The 12,250-nt window shown below is 45.9% G+C and overlaps 1 protein-coding gene across 2 annotated transcripts in view; it reads left to right on the top strand.

The window, feature by feature from the left end:
* The window catches only part of necab2 (N-terminal EF-hand calcium binding protein 2), a 68,384-nt gene that overhangs the window by 54,667 nt on the left and 1,467 nt on the right, over positions 1 to 12,250 (top strand). Inside the window, exons 9-13 of one of the 2 annotated variants that reach the window (XM_033035967.1) lie at positions 5,297 to 5,353; positions 6,364 to 6,476; positions 7,309 to 7,386; positions 9,407 to 9,498; positions 10,144 to 11,473. In XM_033035967.1, the coding sequence (XP_032891858.1) occupies positions 5,297 to 5,353; positions 6,364 to 6,476; positions 7,309 to 7,386; positions 9,407 to 9,498; positions 10,144 to 10,172 (369 nt within the window). In that variant the 3' untranslated portion in view covers positions 10,173 to 11,473. Of the gene's footprint in view, positions 1 to 5,296; positions 5,354 to 6,363; positions 6,477 to 7,308; positions 7,387 to 9,406; positions 9,499 to 10,143; positions 11,474 to 12,250 lie in introns of those variants that run through there. The other variant, XM_033035968.1, reaches the window with a different exon arrangement.

Raw genomic sequence — 12,250 nt, 5'->3', positions numbered from 1 at the left:
GGATATCCATCTGCTATTTCTCTGCCCATATCTTCAACTGATCTATATTATGCTGTCTCCTTTCACAATCTTCTTTACTATTCACAACTTCACCAATTGTTGTTATCTGTAGAATTACTAATCAGCTCATCTCCATTTTTGCACAAATAATGTATATGTATGACAAGCAACAAAGGCCCCAGTACTGATCCCCACAGAACACCACTGGCCATTCAGCTCCAGTCACAGTAACATCCCTGCACAATTATGCCCCTGTCCCACTTAGGAAACCTGAACGGAAACCTCTGGAGACTTTGCGCCCCACCCAAGGTTTCCGTGCGGTTCCCAGAGGTTGCAGGTGGTTGCCGGAGGTTGCAGGTAGTGGAAGCAGGTAGGGAGACTGACAAAAACCTCCGGGAACTGCACGGAAACCTTGGGTGGGGCACAAAGTCTCCAGAGGTTTCCGTTCAGGTTTCCTAAGTGGGACAGGGGCGTAACACTCCTCCACCACCCTTTCTTCTATATCCAAGCCAAATTTTAATCCAGTCTATCAAGCGCCCATGGATTCCAAGAATTTTAACAATCTGGATCAGCCTTCCATTATAGACCTCGATAAATGCCTTACTAATGTCCATAGATTTATTCACATTAACCACGTTCATCACCTCAAAAAACTTGATCATGATGATGACAAGATGCCTATCCCCTAATAAACCCATGTTTTTGGAAATCCAAGTAAATCCAATCCTTGCAAATATATAGTCGTCAGAATATTAGTTTAATTTGTCAATATAATTGGCATGGCTATCAAGGGCAGAATGGCCTGATCCGATGTTGCACTATTCTTTGTTCTATATCGTAAGAGACCTCTCCAACAGGTGCCAAACCACTGATGTAAAACCAGCCCTCATATCATTTCCTGGATTATTACTAGTTTAGTTTAGTTTAGATTAGATACAGCACTGTAACAGGTCCTTCAGCTCATCAAGATCGTGCTGACCAATGAGCCCACAGTACACCAGCACTATCCTACATACTAGGGACAATTTATATATTTTTTTATCGAAGCCAATCAACCTACAAACCTGCACATCCTTGCAGTGCGGGAGGAAACCGGGGCATCCAGCAAAAACCCACGTGGTCATGGGCAGAACGTACAAACACCGTACAGACACCACCCATAGTCAGAATCCAACCCTGGTCACTGGTGCTGTAAGTCAGCAACTCTGCCACTGCGCCATTGTGCACCCCTTTTGCTCTTAAACAAATCTGGCTACTCTGGTTCAGACCTATGGGATCTCACCTGTGACCAGAGAGGATACAAAGATCTCCATTGGGGCCCAAACAGATTCCTCTCTTGACTGTCAATAACTGGGATAGATCCCATCAAGACCTGGCGAATTACCCATTTTGTGTAGGAAAGATCCGCAGATGCTGGTTTAAATCAAAGGTAGACACAAAATGCTGGAGTAACTCAGCAGGACAGGCTGCATCTCTGGAGAGAAGGAATGTGTGACGTTTCGGGTCAAGACACAACTTCAGACCCGTTTTTATGTTCTTCAATAATCCCAACAGCTCTTGATCTTAATTTGCCCTAGTTTATTAGCATATCCTTTACTGATGTCACCATCCTCTACGTCCATGTCCTCGATGAATACCAATGTAAAGTACTCATTTAGTACCTCAGCCACTTCCTCTGACGCCAGGCATAAATTCCCTCCTTTATCCTTGAGACGTCCTACTTTCTCCCTACCTAACCTTTTGTTTTTAATGCATATATAACATGCATGTGATAAATCTAAGATCAATAAAATGCTGCTCATGTTCAGGAGAGAGGAATGAGCACACGAGGGAAAATACTGTATCTTATCACCACAATGGATCTGCTGCGAGGCTATCAACCAAAACAAGCCCAGGTGATTTATTTGACAGCAGTGTTTAAGGAAATCCCTGGGGACAAATTGAAGCCGATCTGAAGAATATTACACGCATGAACGGCAATAAGTTGTCACATTCAATTAATATCTGGAAAAAAAGGCTCAAAAGCATCCCTGCAATGGCCAAAGAGTTTGAAGAAGAATACTTGGGCTTGGAATACTATCATTTATAACAGTTGTTCTGTGTGACACATCATTTATTTCTGATAAAATTTTAACTTGTGCAGGAGTTCTATGTTACACTGATGTGGGATTCCTCTGAGCTTATGAGGCTAACACTCGCTTTATCCAAAGGCTGAGGGAATCACTTTGTGAGCAGAATAAATTGGATAGTTATATGGACGGGAAAGGAATGGAGGGTTATGGTCTGAGCGCAGGTATATGGGACTAGGGGAGAATACGTGTTCGGCACGGACTAGAAGGGTCGAGATGGCCTGTTTCCGTGCTGTAATTGTTATATGGTTATATGGTTATAAGGTCAAGTGCTTCTCTTAGCTGTTAATCTCAACACCTAAGTTCATCACCACCTTGATTTAGCCTTCAGTATAATTCTATCTGTCCATATCTACCCCTGGATGCATAAGCAAAGTGTTAGGGTTAGGCTATGGCATTTGGTACTGGAGGCCAGGCCGCACCCAATTTCCAGTGTTGTTGGCAACATGGGGTTGGCAGCATCTTCTAGGCCTTCTCTAGTTTGCACTTCTTTCCCTCCCTCACTACTGACATCCTCAAACTTTTCCATCATCACCGCAAAATTCTCCAGCTCACCCCTCGTGAATGAACCCTGACAATTTCCCACCGTGACTGTCTCCCCAATTGCTTCCTCCCTGCCTACCATCCGAGCTGTCGCTCCCTCCATTTCCAGAAACTCACCCCTCCCTCCCATAATGTTCCAATAGTGTAATATATGGAAGAAACAAAATAAAAGATTTTCTAAAGCACCAAATTATATCCAATGCAAAATACAATATGCATTGTTTGTCTGGGCAAATCTTTGAAAATTATTTCTCATATACTTAGTTTAAAAATAGTTCATTCACAGGGTCTGGAGCAAGACTTGAGTTGTCATTAAACCTTCCCAGGAAGAAATCCAATGTTCATGTCAGCCAATGATTCCATTCCTTTAGAATGGAACACACAAGACGAGAACATGGAGTGTGAGCTCCGGTTAGCTTTTCAACCCAGGGAAGCATCACCCAATGACTGCATGGGAACTTGACTTTTAGTCCAACCAGCAACCACCCATTTACTCTAATCCTAGATGAACTACATTTTATTCTCCCATTAACTCTCTTCAGATTCTACCCCTCACCAACACATTAAGGGCAATTTAGCAATCCATCTGCGTACCTTTGGGATGAGGGACGAAGGAAAGTCCATGCACAGATAGTGCTTGTGGTCAGTATTAAACCTGGATTTGGAGCTGTGAGGTAGTGGCTCTACCAGCTGCACCATAGCCAATGAATTTGTTCTCTACGTCTGAGGCTGCTGAGATGGCATTGCCTCCCCCCCCCCCCCCCCCCCCCCCCCTCCTCCCCCCCCCCCCCCCCCACCCCCCACTGGTGCACATTGCATGTACTTCAATGAAGAGTGCACTCCTTTTTGGCCCAACATCTAGGTGGACGAGGACACAGTTCAGGGATTGTACCTGGAACCCTTTCATGTGTACCCCATGTATTCTAATGTTTAAAGAAGGATGCACTGGGGAAGTAAGGCAACGTTTTCACACCATCATCTCACATATGCATTCCTGTTCTCCAAATCAAAGAGATCCAAGTATTGTTGTTAAATCCTTAATGAGGAAGATCCCAAGAAGCAGCATCAATGGTGCAAGAATCAAAAAACAGTAAATGCTGGAAACACCCATTTGGACAGGCAGCATCTGGGCAGAGAGAGAAACAAAGTTATTGTTTCAGGTCTGGGACCATTAATCGGAACTCAAACATTAACTGTTTCTCTCTCCACAAACTCTGCCTGCGCTACTACCATAAATGCTTTCAGTATTTACCATTTTTATCTCAGTTTTCTGGTGCCTGCAATTGTTAATTATTATTTACTGATAGTGAGGAGGGAGGTGCCCTCTCAGGCCAATCTGCCAAGGTTAGACAGCTGCTGGCATAGTTCAGAGGGCTCTGTTTCATTCTTTACCGTGTCCCCTTCACGGAAGACAATTGAAAGAGTCAAAAAGTTGAGCAGCACTGAGGCAAGCTCTTTGGACCACCATGTTATAGACAATACAACATAGAACAGCACAGCACAAGCACAGGCACCTCAGTCCACCATGTCTGTGCCAATTATGAGTTAAACTAATCTCTGCTTGCACCTGATCTATATTCTCTGCATATCCATATACCTAACTAGAAGCCTTTTAAATAACATGATCGTCTCTCCTTCCACCCCCACCCCCGGCAATATGTTCCAGACACCCACCACCCCCTGTGTAAAATATTTGCTTGTACATCTTTAAACTTTCTCCCTCCCACTTTAAAGCAATGACCTCTACTCTTTGACATTTCCACCCTGGGAAGAAACGTTCTGACTGTCTACCTTATCCATGCCTCTCATAATGTTATATAGTTCTATCAGGTCTCCCTTAACCTCGAATATTCCAGAGAAAACAATCTAGGTTTATCCAACTCCTATATAATATCTTCTAATCCAGGCAGCATCCTAGGAAAACTGTCTGTGCCCTGTAGGTACAGGAAGTTCCCACTGTACCACTGGGGGGGGGGGGTAAAATAACTTTGGGCACATTGGTGACCGATGCCCCACATACACTGAGAGCAGAGCCAGCTCCAAACACCACTACCCGTCGGGTTACCAGTGAGATCCCAAGCTCAGTGACACCTCTGGGCCCTGGACCTGCACCACCAGGGAAACTATTCTCCTGGGTGAGTTAAGACGGACCAGGTCTTTGCACAAAAGGGTGAGGAGGGAGTGTGTGGGGTAGGGGTCGGTAGAAGGTGGCACATAGAGTGTCCCAGCTCCCTCACATCCATCTACTCCCTTGGGGGTGAATGAGTAGAATAGGAATTGTCCGAGCTTGTCCAACCCGCATCACTGCCCCGTGTTACCCCAGGGTAGTGTAGGAAGGGTCCCAGCATGTCCTACCCCTCACTGCACTCTACAATATGGTGGTGGATGGGTAGAATAGTCCCAACATGCCCTGCCCTCCCTCACTGCGTTACTGTGTAACCTCTGGGAGTGGAGAGGTAGGGTCATATGTTTTTCAACCCTGGGGTAGAGCTGTAGTGTAGGAAGTGTCCCAGCATATTCTGCTCTCCCTCACTGCACTATGTTACTCATGGAAATGGAGGGAGTCGTGTAGGGAGTGCCCCAACCTGACCAGGCCTCACCCCTCCCTCTGTCTCTGTTTTCAGACGGTCTGGCTTGACCTGCAGCAGAAGGTGATGGATAAAGAGAGCCTGACCTGCTCGGTGAGTGAACCATCCCTCCATCGGTCCCAATAGTGACTGCGCTGTCCTGGGTAGTCCAGATAGTAACCATGTTCAAAACGACTTCATTCACTGAGCTCCAGCAGGAGCCTATATCTACCTCATAATGGGCAGTTGATCCCAACACATCCCAATTGCCTGAATGAGGCCCAGCCATTACCCATCCACCACACACTCATTCACCTGACTGAACATATTCTCACACTGGACAAGTTCTCCAACTCCACGCACCCACCCACTCCTCCAGGTCAAAACTATACCTCAGGGCACCTGTGTGGGCCCACGCCACAGCTGTCCTTTTGTGGAATAGTCTTTCTTCCAGTCCCACCCGGGTTCGTCTCCTCAACTTGTTCCCCGGTACATTGATGACTGCATTACCATAGCTTTCTACAGCTATGCAGAAACGTTTTATTAGTTTGCTGCCCATTTCCATCCTGTCCTCACCACCACATGGGTAATCTCTGACTCTTTCTCCTTCACTCCAGGGTAAACAGTCTGGACAACTTCCTTGTGAATCTTTTCTGCACTCTCTCTGGCTGAATCATGTCCTTCTGTAGTGTGGCGATCAGATTTCACACACTATTCCATGTGGCCCCCATAACATTGTGTACAGCTGTAACATAATATCATGTTCTTCCTCTTAGGATGAAAGACTTTGCACTGAATATCCTGCCCAGTGCAGTTCTGGGCTATTTGGAATAGGAAGGAGCCTGCCTGTTCCCAGGCTGCCATGTGTGAGGGCAATATAGTGGTGAAGCTGGTGGAGCCGCTGACACCCGGCTCCGGAGACCTGGATTTGATCCTGATCTTTGGCACTGCACTCTGGTGATGGTTGCGGTCAAAAATCAGTGGGGGAGAAGTGGCTAGTGGTTGGAGAATCATCCTACTGTGCAAAAACCTCTCCTCTGACTCCAACTTTCCTCCCCTTCCCACATTCACAGTCCTCCTGTTCTGTTGATGTCAGTCTGTTTTTCTGCTCTCTCTCTTTCTAGCATCTCCTTCTTGTCCGCCAACTCATGACGGTCGGGCAGGATCAGCTGACAGAGTTTGGCTGCTCTCTGAAGCAATATCTGAAGGACGTGTCAGCACAGCGAGACTGCTTCCAGTGAGTCCAGCCAGTCAGGGGTCACCTTGCTTGAACCAATGCTTGCTCCCCAGAAGGAAGAGCCATAACTGACAGAGATAGGGCAGTAGCTGGATCTGGTGAGGTAGAGCAGGTTGGACGTGAGGTAACCTTAATGTAAAGTTGCACTTCTAGTGTTTTCTGGGATTGCATGGGGAATGGTGTCAGCAGATTGGCAGTTTTAGCATGGGCGGGATTGGGTAATGATATCAGAAAAGACAATGCAAAGGTGGGGTAAAGGTCGCTTCCCCAATATTTATCATTCCCAATACTGATCACTCCCACCACAGATCTTGCCCAACATTAACCATCTCCAACATGGATCATTCCCAACACTGACCATTCACAACACATATTTCCAAGCCTAATTCCTGACTAACCATTCCAACACTGGCCTTTCATCACTGTGGCCACTCCCACCACTGATTATTCCCAGCCCTGACCATTGTTTCCCAATATTGATCATTCCCACTGCTGACCATTCCCACTACTGACCTTTCTCAACACTAATCTTTCAGTGTGCTGAATATTCCCAACATTGACCATGCCCAATAGTGACAATCCCGGCACTGATCATTCGCACCTACAACCATTCCCAACATTTCCATTTCCCACTGCTGACCCTTCACTCTCCTACCCTTTCCTAACATTGTCCATTCCCACAGCTGACCATTTATAGTTATAGATTATCTGGAATGGCCTCTCCATTCTTTTGCCCCTCCTGATTTTTTCCCATTCATGTTTATCTGCTGAGATTTTGGTGATGTGTTGTGGATGGATAGGGAATGTTTCTCTTTTTGTCTCCTGTCTGCAGTGTTACAGCTGTGAGGTTACCGGATGAACTGTCCTTTGTCGTCTATGAGTTTTGGGAGACTGAGGAACAGTGGAAGAAGTAAGTGACACAACAGACCTATGCAAGGGAACCCTCAGCTACTCTGGGCCTTGCTGACACACCAACAGCATTGTTCCTGCCTGGTAATTTCACCCACGGGTCTGCTTCAGCTCCGTGCAAGTGCAATCATACTGGTCCTGTTTCCCCCACCTGCCAATTACTAATCTAACTGCCTACTGGCCACTACAATTGTATCACCCTCGACCCTTGGATCCCTCAGTACATCAATACAAATAAAAGTATTTTCATCAACATTTGACTTCACAAAGTACAAAACTTTACCCATGCTCAAATTAAACTCCATTTGCCATTTCTCCCTCCTTTCTTCCAGTAATCGTTACCCTGTTCACAGATCCTCTGACTTCTTTTGGATTGTCTTTATGTTTGCTGCCAGCCTTTTATGCAGTTCTGTCTTGTCACCTTCTTTATTAGATACATAGATACATAGAAAATAGGTGCAGGAGTAGGCCATTCGGCCCTTCGAGCCTGCACCGCCATTCAATATGATCATGGCTGATCATCCAACTCAGTATCCCTGTACCTGCCTTCTCTCCATACCCCCTGATCCCTTTAGCCACAGGGGCCACATCTAACTCCCTCTTAAATATAGCCAATGAACTGGCCTCAACTACCCTCTGTGGCAGAGAGTTCCAGAGATTCACCACTCTCTGTGTGAAAAATGTTTTTCTCATCTCGGTCTTAAAGGATTTCCCCCTTATCCTTAAGCTGTGACCCCTTGTCCTGGACTTCCCCAACATCGGGAACAATCTTCCTGCATCTAGCCTGTCCAACCCCTTAAGAATTTTGTAAGTTTCTATAAGACCCCCCTCAATCTCCTAAATTCTAGCGAGTATAAGACGAGTCTATCCAGTCTTTCTTCATATGAAAGTCCTGACATCCCAGCAATCAGTCTGGTGAACCTTCTCTGCACTCCCTCTATGGCAATAATGTCCTTCCTCAGATTTGGAGACCAAAACTGTACGCAATACTCCAGGTGTGGTCTCACCAAGACCCTGTACAACTGCAGTAGAACCTCCCTGCTCCTATACTCAAATCCTTTTTTCACTTTTATTCATTTTTATTTTAAAACTCCACCTCTCACTTTTCCATCTCATTCCCAATTCCCACAGAAATTTGTTTGTTCGAGAATGAACCCTCACTGCGTAGAACCAGTGCAGATGCATAAGCTTCGCATTCTTCTGGATGCTACTCTTACAGTGTCTGTCGGTTTTAATTTGGTGTAACAGGCTTTACTCAACCCAGCTGTAGTCAATACATTCATCACCCACCCCAGCCACAGGAAGCTGTGCTCTTCATCACTCATGCACAATGATCCATCCTTGACATAGGAAAACAGGAACAATCAGAGCACACCACACACCGCCTCCCATCCCCTGATGGGTTCTATATAACCATATAACCATATAACAATTACAGCACGGAAACAGGCCATCTCGACCCCTCTAGTCCGTGCCGAACACATAGTCTCCCCTAGTCCCATATACCTGCGCTCAGACCATAACCCTCCATTCCCTTCCCATCCATATAACTATCCAATTCTCTCCACTGTTCAGTCATAGTTTCATTGTTAAACCTGCACCATATCAGCCAGCATCTGAGGAGTGAGAAAGCGCTGAACAGGGGCTTTTGACCTGAAATGATAACTGTTTCTCTTGCTGCAGATGCTACCTGACCTGCTGAATGTTTCCAGTATTTTCATTTTTTATTGCAGATTTAGAGCATCTACAGCTTATTTTTATTTTCATCTCCCCCTCACCCCTCCCTCCCACCCAAGAGTCCCAAAACTCTGTTAACACAGCACTTCCTGGGACAAGTTTAATATCCTGCTGAGTGTCCCTGCACTGACCATTCCCAACATTCAGGATTTCAGTGCCAACAGTTCCCATCTTTTGATTATTCCATTGTAAAAAAACTCTTGAATAGCCACTCAATCACTTGAAAGCATGCAGTTACTGAGTGGTTCTCATACATATCCATTCTCCGTTTATCACTCCTCCAGACACCTTCAAAGTGAAAAATCCAGAGCATTCCAACATGTCAAAGTGGACTCACTGACCCAGCCTGAGACTGTCTCTACGTTGTTTATACCAGGTAAGGGTTCATTCCAGTGGCCTCATAGCCGTGCTGGGTAGTGGGTACATGAGAGCACCACCACTGCAGGCTCCAAGCAATGCACCATCCTTAATAATATATTGCTAGTCCGTAATTGTGGCTGGACATCCATCTTAACAGCTCTCTGCAAGAGGACCTTCTCCAGAAAGACTGCAGCAGTTCAAGAAGGTAGCTCGCTACCCCGCAAACCCACTTCTCAAGGGCAAAAAAAGTGAATTACAAAAATTGTATGCTACACGTGCAAGAATGGACAGTTTGGGTAGAAAGAGGATGCAGAATGGGATTAGACTGGCAGTGATATTAGGATGTGTAGGCCAAGGAGGGGATGCAGAATGGGATTAGACTGGCAGTGATATTAGGATGTGTAGGCCAAGGAGGGGATGCAGAATGGGATTAGACTGGCAGTGATATTAGGATGTGTAGGACAAGGAGGGGATGCAGAATGGGATTAGACTGGTGAGGTAGAGAGGAGAAGAAGAGTGCGATTAGACTGGGTGGGGCAAAGGGAGGAAGCAGAGCGGGATGAGACTACGGGTACCGCGTGGGTGTGACTGAGAGTGGGATGAGACTGGGTGGAAAAGTCCCAAGCTTGGCTGAATGCTTTGTTTCTTTCCTTTCTTCAAGCTGCCTGGTGTACTTTGGATGGAAAATAACTGGGGCCTCTCAGGGAAGCTGAGGGAGAGGCGCTGCTGCTTCAGACCAGACAAACAGGCACCCCTCTCTTACTAAAATGGCAGCTCCCATACAAGACCTTGGTTTATTTTGCATTATTTCCTGGAATATTTGTTGACTATTTTACGCACGTTATTTATTAAAGAAAATCGGTGTATTTGAGCTGAGTGTGTCTGACAGACCCTATGCCAATGGGAGGAACTCAATAAAGCCAAACGGTTGTATTGAGAGAGCTGATGATCTGCTCCCTTTGGCCTGAGCCTGTCCGTGGCCTCACCCTTTCTGTCCTAAGCGGGTCTGACCATGGAGGTGGCTCGGAACTTGCCTGGTTGCATTCAGCACTGACTATGCTGCCTCGGTTGTTGTAGAGAAGAATGGGAGAGAAGCTCCAGTTGATGGCCAGGACAAACAGTTTGGTGCTGAACACTGGGTGGAACAATCAGCTGAGTCCCTCTCCAGACTAAAGTACCTACATTCCCCTGAGAGGGCAATGCCTCCAAATTCATCCATTATTCCTTGATTCGTCTTTATTCCTATTGTATCGATCCTCTCCCCAACTTCTTCCTACAATTCTGCTCTTACCTTTTCATATGTTACCCTGTGTGCCTGCTGTATCTCCCTTTCTCAGTGCCCTCTGCATAATTCGTATATGTTTTCTTCCTGTATCGTCTACCTCTCTCCCCCACCTATTTCCCCTGATGGCCATTCACGGAACCCAGGAGTTTACAAGCCCCAATTCAGAAGTTCCCAATTCAGATAGACACGAACAGAGACCCACAGATATACTGTAGTAAGAACCCACAGATATAGACAGAGACTCGGGTAGAAACGTGGAGACACTGAGATCCATAGATACAGACTCATGCAATGATGTGGATATCGGCAGCTGTATCCTGACCCACCCCCAGATGCCAGATTTCCCAATCCAAAGGGAAAATAGACAGCCCGGTTAGTGCTGGTGCTTGAGCTGGAGTTGGTTGAGGGAGGGGAACTGCTCCCCATTCAAGGGACTGTCAGGCAGCCTGCCACTTTGCTTTAAGTGTTAATTTAGCTGAGTATGTGCATCATTTAGTTTTGTAGTTCTACAGTAAACTGCTGATGATCCCCTTTGTTACAAGTGTACAATAATAACTCATAGCTGTTAAGATTTAGAGAAGAAAATTTACATTGACTTCCACCAAGTGCAGGGTGGGGTTATGAGGAATCCTGCGTGCTGCTCTTGGACATTGAATGAATGCTGAACATGACCTTATCCAAATAAAGTTAACTCTAACCAAGTTAATTCTCCCAGACTGTTTGTTATAACTTTGCAGAACAAAATCTTCTCTGGTCTCTCACCTCTGTCAGGAGGTTGTGGACATTGGTGCCATTACAGAGATGTGAATAAGCTGGGCTGGTATTTGTGAGCCTTCTCAGAGAGGATAGGCCTTGGCGAGGCCTGCTTACCTGTCCACAGGAATGTGGAGGATAGCAGATGCTGCTTCAAAACAAAGCAAGTGAATCCCTTTCAAAATCCTGGACAACATACTCAATAACCATGTTCACAAATGTTCTACTGTCTGCCCATTATTTATTGGGTCATGCATGGGCTCTGCAGAGTGTGGAGAAAGCTGCTTTAAAAAAAAAAAATTCCCCATTCTGTTGGTTGGTGGATGGCTGCTTTCCCCAACTTCACAGGAGCTTCGGAGGTCAAGCTTTGGGTAATGTTGAGTTAGCTCAGTCACAGGCGGAAAGTCATACATGTATTGACCTCACCGTTTGCAGGCCAGAAGTCGCTTTCTCCTGGATGGTACCAACTAGCTGTGGCTTGTATTGGTTCAATGACAGGAAGGTGCTTTGTCTGAATTGAATTGACGTTTCACAGAGTCTTGGAGTTATACAACTTGGAAACATGTCCTTCAATCCAACCTCTCCATGCCAGCTGTCTGAAGAATAGTCCCAACCTGAAATATCACCTATTCATGTCCTGAAGGGATGCTGCCTGACCCGTTGAGTTACTACAGCACTTTGTGTTCTAAGCAAAATACCAGTTTTTGCATTTCCTTGCTCTGCATTTTCC

Source organism: Amblyraja radiata, chromosome 17 (assembly GCF_010909765.2).
Source record: "Amblyraja radiata isolate CabotCenter1 chromosome 17, sAmbRad1.1.pri, whole genome shotgun sequence".
NCBI lineage: Eukaryota > Metazoa > Chordata > Chondrichthyes > Rajiformes > Rajidae > Amblyraja > Amblyraja radiata.
Note: the sequence above shows the minus strand (reverse complement) of the source record. Positions and strands in the feature narration are given on the sequence as shown.